Source organism: Charadrius vociferus, unplaced genomic scaffold (genome assembly GCF_000708025.1).
Source record: "Charadrius vociferus isolate BGI_N301 unplaced genomic scaffold, ASM70802v2 scaffold643, whole genome shotgun sequence".
Lineage (NCBI taxonomy): Eukaryota > Metazoa > Chordata > Aves > Charadriiformes > Charadriidae > Charadrius > Charadrius vociferus.
Genome location: NW_009647512.1, coordinates 597168 through 611454, shown reverse-complemented (window position 1 = coordinate 611454; position 14287 = coordinate 597168). Strand labels below are relative to the sequence as shown.

General features: G+C 48.1%; 1 protein-coding gene across 1 annotated transcript in view; it reads left to right on the top strand.

Moving 5' to 3' along the window:
* The first annotated feature begins 10401 nt into the window (after positions 1 to 10401).
* ST6GAL1 (ST6 beta-galactosamide alpha-2,6-sialyltranferase 1) overlaps positions 10402 to 14287 on the top strand; it is a 12577-nt gene continuing 8691 nt past the window's right edge. The window contains exon 1 of the mRNA XM_009880770.1: positions 10402 to 11057. Coding sequence (XP_009879072.1) covers positions 10433 to 11057 — 625 coding nt within the window. The 5' untranslated portion in view covers positions 10402 to 10432. The remainder of the gene's footprint in view (positions 11058 to 14287) is intronic.

The window sequence follows — 14287 nt, the reverse complement described above, 5'->3', positions numbered from 1 at the left end:
TTCGGATCCATGGCGGATCCATCCAGTTGCCATCTGCAAGCTCTGCTGCTGAACTTATTTCTGAAGTGCCAACCATAGAAAGTGAGTGATGTGTTTGGGGACAGGAGCTGGGTAGGGCTGTCCAGGCTCTACCCCTGGTTTTCTGACTGAGGAAGAACCAGGTTAAAACCACTTGGAGTAGGAGATACAGAATGGAGAGACACTAAAATGGCCTTTATTGCCGTTTTGGCCTCTCTGAACCTCAGTAAACTTCAAATGTGTTTTGGTTTCACCAGCGTGGTGTTTTCCTCCCTCCAGCAACCGTGTAGATTTGTTGCACTTCAGACCACTTAATATGCCCATAACCACCCTGACCCGTCGCTGGGATGCTCTCAGGGTGTGTGAAGTGGGGAAGAAAAAGGGAGTTCTTTGGATAGTTGTACCTGGCCCCATGGAGCCGCCAGATGCATGGCACGCTCTGTTTGTGAGCTTATAGCTGGAGCTGATGCTAGGCTCTGCCAGGTTCTCCATCCCATCAAAGAGTGGGCATTGCACGTGGTTTTGAGAGGCACCTGTTTGCTCCTGCCAAGCGTTCTCTGTGCTGGATCCTTAAGCAGAGGACGCAGTCTTGGGTTTGGGTAGGAGGTACCACTGAACCTGTTTTCCATCTGAGGGGGATGCTGAGGGAAGAAAATAGCAAGGAGGTTTTCAATGATGGCTTGATCAGGAAAGCTTCATTAATGTTTTCTGTTTTTATAAATACATATGTGAAACTTTGAGGAGTGGGAGGTGTCTTAAGCTCTTTAAATATATCTAGGCACCCAGATTTGTGCTATAGATTTACATTGCCTATGCTTTATAAAACCAAATTTTATTGAGGCAAGGTCACTTCCTTGGCAACATTCTCGTGGGCTTATTGATGGTAGATACATTTGGGATGATGCTACAAGGGTATAGTTTTACCAGATTAATAAATCAGACTTGTGTTTAAAAAACAGCGCAGCGCTTGCTGTTATTGAGGTCCGAAGTCCAGCCTGCGCGAGGACGTGACTCGCTGACGTGCCTTGGCAAAATGCGTATTTGATGTCTGCTACTGCAAATATTTTGACTTCTGCGAACCTGGCTGCTGCTCCAACAAAGAGTGGTATCTGGGATTTTGGGATATACGGATTCCTGCGTACCTGCTACCTTGGCTGCTCTGCAGCAGCCTGGCACTGAACTTGGACGAGGGCTTCCTCGACAGCCTGTGCTGAGTGATACCCGGCTTTCCTCTGGTCATTTCAGTCTCACTTTAACCAGGGGAGCTGATGATGCGTGGTAGAAGCGGTATCAATTTAGCTTGCCTAACAGCGAGGTTATGGTGAGCGACCGCAAGCATTTTCGGCTTATGGAAAAACGTCTGATTATTGTAGCATGTTTTTTTCTGACTCCTTTTCTGTCAGAGACAAAATAGTTAACTGTAATTTTTATGTTTCCATTTGTCTTCCATGCCTCAAGTTCATTGCATAGGAAGGAACAATTTTGATTTTTTTTACCAGATAAGTAATTGAAGCGCTCGTTAAATAGTTTCTCTTACGATTTCTCTGAAAGTTTTTTGCTTTGGTGGGCTCTAATGGGTGTCCATTCTAGTATTCTCTTTATTGCCATCAGGATGTGCTTTTTTTTTTGTCAGCACCTGATGCTTTTTGATGAACGTTCTTGACATCTGTATGTCTCTTTTAACATTATAAACTATGGATTTCCTAGGGAAAACCAATTTATTTTAAATGTAATGCATGAAGTGTTTTGCTTAACACAGAGGGGTTTGAATAGTGCTTTCTGAAGTCACGGCCAGAATTCCCATTTTACTCCTGTCCTCCTGTGAAGTCGGCGTGGTGGGGTGGTGCTGTTGAGTGCCTTCCCTGCCATCCCCAACAGGGTATGAAGAGGAGAACCAAACCTCAGTAGTGCTGCTGGGCTGAAAACTGGCAACAGTAGACGCGGTTCTGCAAGCTTCTTTGACTGACTTAGGTTAAATTGAATTAGATCCTTTGCTGAGCAAGTTGTAAAGAGTTATTGGGTTGTCCTTGAGGAGATGGAAAGACATCATGCCCACCTACAAAAAGGTTGGTGTCAGAGAAATATTATCCTGAAGGATAGTGTAGCTGCAGCTGGCACAGAGTGTGTTTATTGTCCTGGGGCCTTGGAATACCAATTACAGGTCTTGGCGTACAGTGATATTTGCAGAGGCATTAAGTGTTGATCTGCCACATACCGCTAATTTAAAGTAAAGAAGCGCTCCCCTCTCATTTCAAAAGATAAACACCATAAAGAAACACATGATTTCGGGGGAACGAAGAAGCATTTTGTTTGATTTGGAGGTTTAATGTTCCATGTAAAGTAAATAGTCCTACATGAGTGATCACACCCTGGTCTTTAAAGCTGACGGGGGAATTTTTATTGTTGGCTTCAGTGTGGGAATGGGTATGATAAGCCATGATGCCGGTGGGTCCGGGTATGGGAGGAGAAGCAGCGCTTTTGGGAATTGGTGCTGTTCATGCGTGGTGTGATGCACTTTCTCTCTCCAATTTCAACGTGAGACTGGTGACTTCAGAAATTGAAAAGGCTTGTTACCAGCAGTGGCCTCCAAATATCTTACTGAGTGAGGCTGCCGTGGGCATGTGCCCATCATGATATGGCCTCTGTGTTGAGCGGCCCTCTGAAGGCTCCCGTGGTGGCTGTCTGACTGCATCCAAGTGCGAACACACTGCCTGAGCCTGGGGCTTGCCTGGGGCACCACACAAAGGTGAGGTCTCTTTCCTGTCCATTACTGTTAACAAGGAACGTGTTAACATTATCGGGGTTGGACTAGATGATCTCCAGAGGTCCCTTCCAACCCTCACCATTCTGTGATTCTGTGAATATTTGGCAGGTGTCTGTCTGTGGAGTAGGAAGCGGGGTTTTGTAACGGAGAGGCACTGGTCCCACCAGCTGAGAGCTTGGTCCTCTTCTGGAGCTCGTAAACACGCTGTCCCTCTGGGCAAGTAACCCTCCAATGCGTATGGCATTCTCCACCATGGCATGCCTTGATAATTATTCTGTTCTGTCTTAAGACTTTAATTGCCCTTCCATCCTGATGCACCTGCAAAGTACCCTGCAGTAGCCCCTTTCTCCCTTAGCCAGCAGGGTCAGGGACTTACTGCTGGTCCAGGGCGATGGTTGGAGCTCGTGGCTTTGCAGAAGGAGAAGAGAAGCTTTTTCGGTGTCCTGACAGTGTTGGAATAAAGGGTGGTCAGGCGATACGCTTGTCAGAGCTGGAGGTCGTCCGTCTGTGGGTGCCAGTCTCTGAGCAGGTGGGCAGAGGGACAGGAGGACTGTCCCTTTAGCGGTCACCCGCTGTTGGAGCAGCATGACCGTGCTGCAGCGCTGTTTGTGGAATCCCTCCCATCCTCTCGCTACCTCGGTGTTGAAGATGGTCCCCGCACCCGCGTGTTTGTTTCTGCTCCGCATCTGGACAGGAGCACGGCAGCAAATGGAGACTCGCGTCTCAGGAAAGCAGCCTCTCGGCCCCGTGGGTGCTGCTGGGCGTACTGCTTCTCACTGCAGCCCCAACTTTTGGCATGTCCTTAACTGCGCGGCTTGCATGGTTCAGACGCCCTGGACCACATCTGTCACCATGTGTGCCATACCCGTTAGCGTGCAGTGGTGTATCAGAGCTGAGCTCCAACAGCTCCGAACACGCGCTTTGTTTAAGACCATGCCCTGGTAGGGGCTTGTGGTGGACCAGAGCTGTGCACCGCCCTGCCACCTCTCCTGTTCTCTGGATGGCTTTTTTTTTCAGCTGTGACAGCAGCGTGTTTTTTCTGGCACATGCAGAGATTTTTGATGCGGGCAGGACTAATGCAATGATTTATTTCATTAGCAAGTGACTTGTACAGATGCTCTTCAACGCGTCTTCTGAAATGTAACCATGTTCCTCACTTAAAATGCTTCTTTTCCTCATTTTCCGTGTAAAAATTCCTCATTCCCCACTTTTTCTGTTGTTCTGTTTGGTGGCATTGGAAGCATGTACTTAAGTGTATGGCTCAACAGATGTTTTATTTTCACAGCACAGTGATGTTTTGGAAAAAACCCAAGAATTGCTAGAAGTGAGTCTTCCTTGTTTACGTATTTACAAAATTGAAATGCGCACAGTTGAATTAACAGGTCAGGCTAAATGGAGAATCAGAGAGATCTTCTGAAACTCAGCTCCAGAGGGACAGATCTTTAGCTTTAACAAATGTATTATTACCTTTCATCTGATATATTGAGCATATGAAAAATACAACTGCTTCATTGGCAAAACTGCGCGATCGGAGTTTGTTTAAAACTATAAAGACTCCTGTGTTGTTTTTCTTCTCCCAGGACAGGAATAGGGAATTCTAACAGCAAATGTGGATTCAAGGTTACTTCTCAAATCCCCCCCCCTTTTTTTTTTCTCCCCTTCAGTTTCCTTGGGTATGGTATTTTATTTTGAATGGAGGGATTCCTGCCCTACACCTCCGTGTCTTTTCCCTTTTCACACACTTGTGTGTGAACTCGTTCTGCCTCTGCTACCAGGCATTGTTCCCTTCGCGGGCGCTTTACAGAGGGTGCTGGGTCAAGGAAAGGGTTACTACCAAGAATGTACAAAAAAGGAATAAAAAGGTGTAGTTGAAGTATAAAATGTTCATATGGAGGAGCAGAAAAACATTAAAAACTACACCAGCAAAAGCTGAGAAAAAAAGCTTTACTGCTTTGTATTTAGGCACGGCACAGTTGTGGGGACAGATGGAAATGCATAAATGAAGGAAACATGGAAAGAAATGTAAATGCTCTAAGTTTAAATATGAATTTAGCCTCCAAAAAAAGACCGAGGAACAGTTTGCTAAATTAAAAAGCTTTTGTGCATATATCAGAGGCAAGAAACTGCCGGTGAATGATGCTGATGTATGAACGGAGAGACCAGTGAGAAACATACTGGAACAGGTGGATGTGATCCCTGCGTGTGCCCGTCCCCAGGGGTTGCATCTCTCAAACTGTTGTTTAAATTGAATTAAAGGTGTTATTTGACATGATTGCGTTTCAGAGGGATGCTGGTGGGATCCATTGCTTCAGACCAGTAAACATAATAAAAATGACTAACACCTGTAGAATATGTGAGAATTAATGGAAAAGTCTCCTCATCTGTTTGAAGAAGGTCACATTTCAGATCTATCTGCCTGCTTCCTCTTGCCTCATTTTCAGAAGTCGGTGAGCCTGGAGAGAAGGAAGCAGCTTGCTTGAATTTTCAATATTTTGGTGACATTGCTCACCAAGAGTTTCGGGGGGAAAAAAAAAAACCACACAAAAAACTGCTAAGCTGTCGTGGGATGAGAAAGTTCCCGTCCTGGATTAGTGACTGCCTAGCGGGTAGGAAACAAAGCGGTCAGGTTTCACAACACCACACAAGTCCCACCGGGATTTGCTACGAGATCTGTGCCGTTGAGCGGTGATAACGGGTCTGCGGAGGAGAGGAGGAAGGGCTCAGTTATGGGCTTGGCTGGCTTTGTCTTCAGGGGGCTGCCGGGACCAGAGAAAACGCTGAGCAGCTGCCGAGGGATCCGGTGATCCTGGGTGGCCGGGGCAGCGCAACGGCAAGGGAAGCCTGCGCCAGCGGGGGTAAGATAATGCTCTTCACTCGTATTTTGTCCCTGCCCTCCGCCCTGTGCTGGGGACAACTCTCGGTGCGTCAGTGCCGCTTGCAAAATATCCTGAAGTCATTAGCGGCAGCCTAGAGCTCCGGGCTGAGAAACGGTCTGGAGGGGGAAATAGAAGTGGAGGAAGTTTTGGAAGGAGAACAAAGCAGCCCTGTCGTTATGTTGCTGCCGGACCACGTGGCCTGAGCGTGTGCAGCTGGGGCATCCCGGTGTGCCGGCATCGAGGGATGCTGGCGGGCTGCTCATGCTGCCGGGGAAGTTGGCCGAGGGAGCGGGAGGTATGGAAAAACTGCTGTCTGTGCAAGGAGGGATTGGGGCAAGCGGGGTTCAGCCTGCAAAAGCAGCGAGCGGGGAAGGGAGGGTGTTAGGGGAGGTGGTGCAACTGCGAACGATGTGCAGAAAACGAAGGCAGAAGGATTACTGTCGGTGGCGATGGGGTTTGCGGGTGAGAAGCGGAGAGAGGAGGGGTTGGCTCTGCGTGGTGCGCGACTGCAGGATTCGTTGCTTCGGGCTGTTTGGGAAATGTGAGTGGTTTCAAGAAGCAAATTAAACAAATGTGCAGAGGATGGGCATGGGTACAGCTGATGACACAGCTTTTCAGAAGCTGTGTGCTTTTACTGGAAGAGAAATGTACTCCTGTGTTTGTCCATAGTTCCACGGTTTCCCTGCGTGTCTGCTGTCAGTCACTATAGGAGACAGGTAAGGGCTCGACAGACTTTTTGTTTAATGAGGTGACGACACTGTTGTTTGCAGTTTTAGGCTAAATGTGCTGTGGGTTGTGGAAATGGGGATTGCCTGGTGTTCTCTGCCAGGGCGCTGCTGGTTGCAGCTCCCGGGGTGGACAGCAGCGTCTGCGACATGAGATGGGCTTTTGTACTCTGCTGCGCTGCGATGATTAAGACCTGAGTCCAGTGGGATACTAGGGCAATAAAGGTTAAGTGTAAGAGTGTGTGGACAGGATATGATTCTCTGAGTGCCTTGAAGATACCGCATCATTCACTTGTTCTCTGCACAGGATTCATTTACCCGGAGAGGACTTGCTGCGTGGGCTCAGCCTGCCAGCCGGTGCTGCACCCCACAGCCGCGCCAGGCTCTAGGTTTCAAGAGGGCAGCAGCTATTTGTTTAACTATTTTTACAGGTTTGGGGAAATCTTATTTTGGTCCTTTCTTTCTCAGTACTCATAGCTGACACATTGTGCTCTGTGTAGCTGATAGGTTTCCATCGCCTCCAGAAGAGCACATTTGTACTAACGGCAGCGATACAGAAGCGCACACAAGTGACTTATCTAAAGGTGTGGGAAGAGACCACCACTTGTGAGCTATCCTACCCTGCCTGCAGGAAAAGGTTTGGTGGCAGAATGCTTGAGAGGGACCGCCCATTAGGTCACCACTTGTGCAAATAAAATAAAATCATATCGTGTGAAGTCATAGTAGTAGTAATTAAACTGTGCTGCAGTGAGCCCCTGGTGAACAGAAGGTACCTTGAAATGTTGTTGCTCGCTAAAATGTAGTTGCTTGCAGAACTTACTTTGCCAACTTACAAATCAAAGCAAAATAGCTGTTTGTGCTGCAGCAGCGTGCACAGTCATCGAAGGCGAAGATCACGTTGTGCTGGGTGCTGAAAGTGAGTTTTCTGGGTCCTTTCTGTGTCCCAGGGAGGAGAGGAGGTGTTGTGACTTGTTGGGCGTCCTCTGCTGTGCAGCATCAGGAAGGAGTGCCCCAGCAGGAGCTTGCCAAGGTTGTTCCACTGCAATGAACCTGCCACTCCTCTAGATTATCCTGGCCCTGGGAAACAGAAGCTGACATTACTGAGGTGCGCCTGCTGTCACCTACACCCGGAACTCCTCAGGAGAGGCTTCTGAAGTCAAAAGCATGGCAGAGCCCTCCAAGGCCCGGAGCGAAGAGCTCTGCTCTGCTCTGCAGGGCAGCCGGGACACCTCCTGTGGTGTGGAGGCTCTGTCCTGCTTGAGCAGGAGATCCTGGTTGAGTTTCCTGGAAGCTAGACGCTCATCTTGTGTAAAGAAGTCCGGCGTGAATAAAGTCAGGTTTGGGGGCTGTGTGAAGCGTGGTCGGAGGGAGGTGTCTCAGTTTTATACTAAGCTGACACCGGACAACTCTATTTTGGTGTTTCTCGATTTGGAAAACATTGCTGTCCAAGCGTGGGTTGCCCACAGAGCCTCTGACACAGTGGAGGCTGACTCAGTGGTGGTTTCCCCTTTAGCAAATGGCTTTTGCAGTCTCCCTCCTTCACGTGGTGCCCTCTGTTCCTGAGGGTTCCGGGCAGACACGAAGCGGGATGGCCCACCGGGGTCTCCTGCTGCGGAGGGGACCGGGGAGAGGCGGAGGGGGAGTGTTGTGCAGAGACCATAGGAGAAGAGGAACTGCAAAGAGCATGGGGGACCTTGCGTTGAGTCCCCGCAGAAGAGAACGCAGCCATGTCCTGCATCCCCCCCTCCCTTCCAGCCTGCTGTACCTCTGCATCTGAAACCGTACTGGCCAAAAAGGCTTCAGCGTGCCTTTCCAGAGCTTGCTTCTCAAGCAAATGGAAAGTGAGATGGTCTGTCAAGGCAGGGGAAATTATTTCAATAAAAGCTAGAATTACTTGTGCTTCTTGAATCTTTGTTGTTTAAGAACTGGAGGTAGAACTATGTTTGCTTTTTAATTGTGGGGTGCTCAGTAAGAAATCAAGTTGAGTTCCTTAACAGAGTTAAAAGAAAATATAAGCAGTCAGCATTAGGATGCCTTAATAATTTAGTATTTTATTCCGTGAAGTGTAGCATTTGTAATTCAGCTTATGTGGCATTGTACTGACTCAGAGTTCCTGCGCAAGCAAACTACTTCTTGAAATGTATAATACTGTGAAATCTCCCTTTCTTTTGCTGCGTTTCCGTGGTACAGTGAAGCAGTAAAGTCTAAAATACATTTGTCTATTTTGTGAAGACTTGTGGATTAAGATATATGTTATAAGGCAACTTTTCATGCGACTCACTTGCTCCAAAAAAAAGCAGGGAGTCTTCTCTGCCACTGCATTTGAGGAAGAGTGCATGAATCACCCAAGAATAAGCAGTAAGAGATTTTCCTAGGAAAAGTTAGCTGTTTCTTTCATTTCCCCTGTTTGTTGTGTTAAGCATCAGCACTGGGATTTTTCCTTCAGTGTATTATGGCTCCACTGTTAAGAGCCTTCTCCATGGAGAAGGGTGTTGGTCTGGTGGGAGCGTAGAGCAGGCAGCCTGCAAGCTGGTTCCTGCTTTAGCTGAGAGTAGATTTCAGACTAAGAAGGAAGATGCCCATTTTGAGGGGGCAGTTAAGCATTTAAAAGGCTTATGTGGTGCCAGTATGTTCGCTGCTGGCCCTTCCGTGCCTGGGTAGCAGCTTTTGTGGGACCGCAGGGCTTATCTGAGGAAATACATGCTCATCCCCAGAACCACGAGGCTCTTCCATAATAGGTTTTTAGTTATTATTTTTTTCTCTTTTTCTTTGCAGGTGTTTCTTGAACTCTTCGGTGCGTCACAGAACAGTTTTGTTTTGGGATATCCTGCTTAAACCCTCAGAAGAAAATCTGCCAACAGCCAAAAATGACTTGAGTTGGAGAGCAGCTGCTTTATCCCCAGGTAGTGTGTTGGTAGCTCAGTAACTTCTCAATGCCACAGCTTAGCACAGCTTGCTTTCAGCCACTTGCTCAAGGCAGGAGCTGTCACTAGGGTCTCTCTAGAAAGGCCGCTGATCTGCACGTGTTTGTCTCCTGAGGAGTGCTGGGACACTGCTCCCATGTTCTTGGACACATCCCGGAGTAGCCACATAGGGAAATGAGCAGTGCCCTCCTGTCTTTGGTCCACTGTGCTGCTCATGAGGTGTTTATGCCCCAGCATATGTTCCCTCCATCGGCCCGCGGTCCCTTTGGGCACTCCTCCTACATTTGCCCCCATTTGTAACATGATGGGAGCTGGAGGTGTCTGCTAATGTGAGGTAACACGAAAGAGGACAGGAACAACAGGATCTGGCTTTGCTTTCTCCAGGCATAACATCCCTACAGCAATGTTTATCAAGTTCATTTATGCACCCAAATGTGCCTCAAACCCTACTGTGGATTAATTGGCTCCCAGCAGCTGTTTAGTGAGGCTTCACGTTGGGAGTGTGCTCAAGCCCACTGCAGGCTTGCAGAAGTTTCCTGTGAAGTCACCAAGTGTGTCAGTACCAGACTGCTGAAACTCCCACTCTTTGTGAACTCATAGCTTTTTTTTTTTTTTTTACTTCCCCCACAGTTATATGGCTCATTGTGTGCTTCATTAGCATTCATGCCTGTGGTCAAGTAGAAACTCAGTTCTGGAAGTGCTAGTGGTGGGATTTGGGTATTGGCTGGCTGGGATGGGAGGTGAAGGAAAGCAAAGCGGAGGCTTACCCTGCTGCTGGGATGGTACTGGCTGTGTTAAGCTTGACTGTCACGTGTGGAAGGGAATAGAAGAATGGTTTGAGTGGCAGTGGCCTCAGATCCCTGTTACATAGCATGCGATGGCTAATAGCCAGTTCACGTCTGTCTGTTTGGTGTTTGAGGTGGTGGACTTTGAAATGAGATCTTTAGACGACCTGAAATATTAAAATCTCCCCTCTGTTCACCCTCTCCCCTCCCATTGCCTACACACTGATAAGTATTTAAATATACACATGTCTGCACGCAGCCTTGACTGAGATGTGTTCCTCTCTCCCAGGACCAGCTGCCTGCCCGGTGTTCAGTGTCCCCTTTGGAGGCACCGTACACTATGGTTCACATCAATGTGTTGAAAAAATTTGTTTGTGTTCTTGTGGTGATACTGGTAGCTCTGACGGTTTGCCTGTGGAGAGAGACGAGAAGAAGCTACTATGTTCCTTTCAAGACTGAGAGTGATGATTTGCACAGGACTTCGGAAAAATGGAATCTACTTAAATCCCAGGGCCTTTTCCATGAAGCAGCCAGTGAATTGGGTCAGATACCCAAAACTTGGTTTAGTGACTCCAACAAAGTAAAAGGCAGCACCTCTGGAACAGCCGAAAAGTTGCAGAAAGCAGCAGACTCTGTGAAGGTATGGGATAAGGACAGTTCATCCAGAAACCTCATACCCAGGCTGCAGAAGGTCAGAAAAAACTACCTGTCCATGAACAAGTATAATGTGAGTTACAAGGGGAAGAGGAACGCTGCTAAACTCAGCCCGGAGAAGCTGCTCTGCCAGCTACGGGACAGGGTGAACGTGACCATGATACAGGGGTCGGATGGTCCTTTTGATACCTGGGAGTGGCAGCAGTACCTACCAGGGAAAAGCCTCAATGAAACAGTGGGCCGCCTGGGTCGCTGTGCTGTTGTGTCCTCAGCAGGGTCTCTGAAATCATCTCGTCTGGGACAAGAAATAGGTTGGTATCTTTCTATTAGCATAAAGTCAAATAACGTTGTTTTATAAAAGTACCCTACTGTCATGCACTTGCCAATAAGTCTCTGGTGTGGTCACAAAGGTGTTTAAAATACGTTGAAATATTACCCTTAAACTTTTTCTAAAGTTAGTGAACATTACAGCCTGGGAGGAGATGACTGGATACTCCCTTCCTCTCCGAACGTACACACAGCATCGTGTAGGCTGCCTTGTGATGCCCTAGATCACAGTGCCTGTGAGCCTTAGACCTTGGGCAGACCAAAACGGGCAAGCCCCAGGGGAGTGGAAGGGTTGGGTTGAGCTGAAAGGACATGACATATATGCAGGTAGTTCTCTTCCAGCTAGTCCTTTAGATTTTTGTGAGCGTGTTGGCATCACCAGAGGGTAGCACTGTTACTGGGTACCAGATCTTGGTTCCTCAAGTGTTTGTTTCCTGAGAGGGTTTGGGGTGGGTTGAGTAATGCCAATATGCTCGTTGCACGGTCAACGGTCTGAGAATTTTTCATTCCGAAAGACTTGTTCGGAGAAGTAAAAGAAACCACTTAAGGAGAAAAAGCCCTGGACATAGCCCTGAGCGATTTGCTGTAGGTGACCCAGTGTTGAGCAGAGAGGCTGGGCACAGACGGTTTTCAGATATCCCTTCCAACCTCAATGATGCTGGGATTCTTGCTTATGGCTTTCCAAAAGCGGCAGTGCTTCATTCTGAACCATAAGGCAGTGGCTGAGTTTCAGTGGCGCAGAAGACCATGGAAAAACTTTACAGGGCTTTATTTTATTTCTTCTTTAGACAAAGTTTTGCTTTGCAGAGTCTTACCTGACCATATTTGTGAGGTTAACGCATTAATGAATAAATGCTGAAGTGTTGGTCTTGTACTGAGGATTATAAAGTATGCTTTGATACCAGAGCACTTTGTGTCTTTTAAGAAAGCAGCACGCAGGGGAAACCAGCTCTCCAGCCTTCAGCTCAGGATTTTGCGCCTGGCAGAAAATTCTCCTGTGCCTGCAGTTCCCTCAGCTTTCTTCATTCGTTGTTCTTTGAGGCTTATTTAAGTTTCATACTTTGCTAAACTGCAGCTTCACTGAAGGGGAAGTTTTAAAACCTAGGAGTTTTCTCTCCAGTGGAAATTGTTTGCAGACTTTGGTGTGTATGCAAGCTGTCTGTTGGATCAGGTCCCTCTGGCCTGCGCTGAGCTGCAAGTAGCCTTCATCCTCTGAAACAAGTAGATGGACAGCTTTTAATACACTATGCGTGGACAACTTGGGCAGAGCCTTCAGAGTCGTAGTCCCTGGACGCTTGTGGGAGGGTCAGGGTTTTGCTCTGGTACTTGCTCAGGAGTTCGCCCCTAAACTCCTCTGTGCACCACAGGACAGGTTGGCAGGAGCTCGAATGAGGTTGAACAGTCTTTAATGTGTTAAAATGCTATGAAAGACACGATGAAGAACACAGCGGTGGTATGAACCAGGATAGCATTGCCTCCTGGTAAAAATTACAGGTGGGAGTTGGTTGATGTAATTGTTTCCACCTCTTAGAGGAGGTCAGGTGGGTCAAGACTTGGGAAGCCAATTCTGACTTCTTTGAGTACCTGCCTTGGCTTATTTAGGTGCCTCCTGAAGTTCAGTAGCTAATGGTTTCCACAGAAGTGACCTTCTGTTGAACATCCTGCGCTGACACAGCTGGCTTGTGTCCAAGGGTGTCTCTCTTAGACTCCAGCGTACCGATAAAACTGCTTGCTCCTCCGTAAGGAGACCCTCCCAAGAGCTGAGGATGGTGTTTACGGCGTGTTGTAATGCAGTCCGTGCAAGCGCTGGATTCGGTATGTGGGCAGCCGAGAAGTGCAACGGGCTGTGCCGTGGCTGCGACGCAGCTGAGAGGACGTCAGATGTGGAAAGCCATTTCATTGTTCTTAAGGCCGGTCTCTGAGCCTGTCCCCGAAACTGAAGCGCCAGTTTGTTCCAGATCACAAGGGTTGGATGCTGGAAAGGTCACTGTGAAATGTGCCCGAGGCGAACGCCGTTAACCCCTGCCGGTGTCCTTGGCTGGTGTTCCCCACGCCTGGGTCACACACCTGAACCTTTCTGCTCGAGCAGTCATCTCTGCTAGTGATTCTGCAGAGTTTTGGACACTTGCAGCCTAGAGCTGGGCAGGGTGAATATCGAAGAATTCAGGAGTATTCAGTGTACTTATGTACGTTTTTTTTCCCCGGTTTTGACCTGTGTATTTCTGTGTAGGAAAAGCCGTGGCTTTGTTGGAGAAAGGTGCCAAAAAGGCACTACACCTGACAGGCTTAAAATGGAGCATTTGCGTAGATGAGCACAGTGGATTACTGAATTATTGTTCCTTAAGTGGCCAGGAAATATTTGTTCTCTGTAATCACATTAAGATATCGAATGCGCAATTAGTCGATGTAAGGGAGGTTGGGCAGAGCAGAACAGGAAAAAGCTTGTAAACAAGCAGCTTTTCTCTTACTTGGTTTTATTGGAGGTTATGAATTGCCAGTGAAAAATCTGATATGAGAAATACTAAGTGCAGTAGGACTGCACCCACTGTCTCACCCACCAGGAGACAGAGTGCTTGAGGGAGCCAGCTACTCTGCCTGCGCAGTCATTAAACACCCTTTTAAAACGCAAATTTAGGGCGTAATAATGCTAGGTGTCTGGCTGAAGTTATGTAGGGAAATAGTAACCCTGTACTCCATTGATGCAAAGTAGGATGTGGAGTTAAGGGTCTGTAGTGGTACATACAGAGCCGCTTCTCAGCGTGGACATGTGTAGTTTTGTGGTTTTTTTAGAAACATCACCTTTCTGGGGTTTGTGTTTTGCTTTGCAAGGGCTATAAATAGGATCCACTTGCCCGTGAGAATAAAGTAGCTGAGAAATTAGTCTTTGCTGCCAGGGATTAGTGATCCCCCGGCAGTGCTTCTGAGAGCACCCCTGTTTTCCAGCAAGTGATCTGGAAAAGAGCCGGTTCTGGAGCAGGCGAGCCCTTCTGCCCTGGCTGGGCGCTGGGCGGCTCCCCGCGGACCCCGGCTGCGGATGCCAGAGCTGCGGAACCGTGGCCTCGGCGCGAAGGCGGGGAGGTTGGCCCCGCTCCTCTAACTCAACACCTCTGATGGGGTGAAAGGTTTCCTATCCAGATAGAGGCGGTAGGGATGGAGAAGCCGGGATACCAGGGTGATGGGCACGAATGCCCTCTGTGCCGCAGCAGCAGTGTGG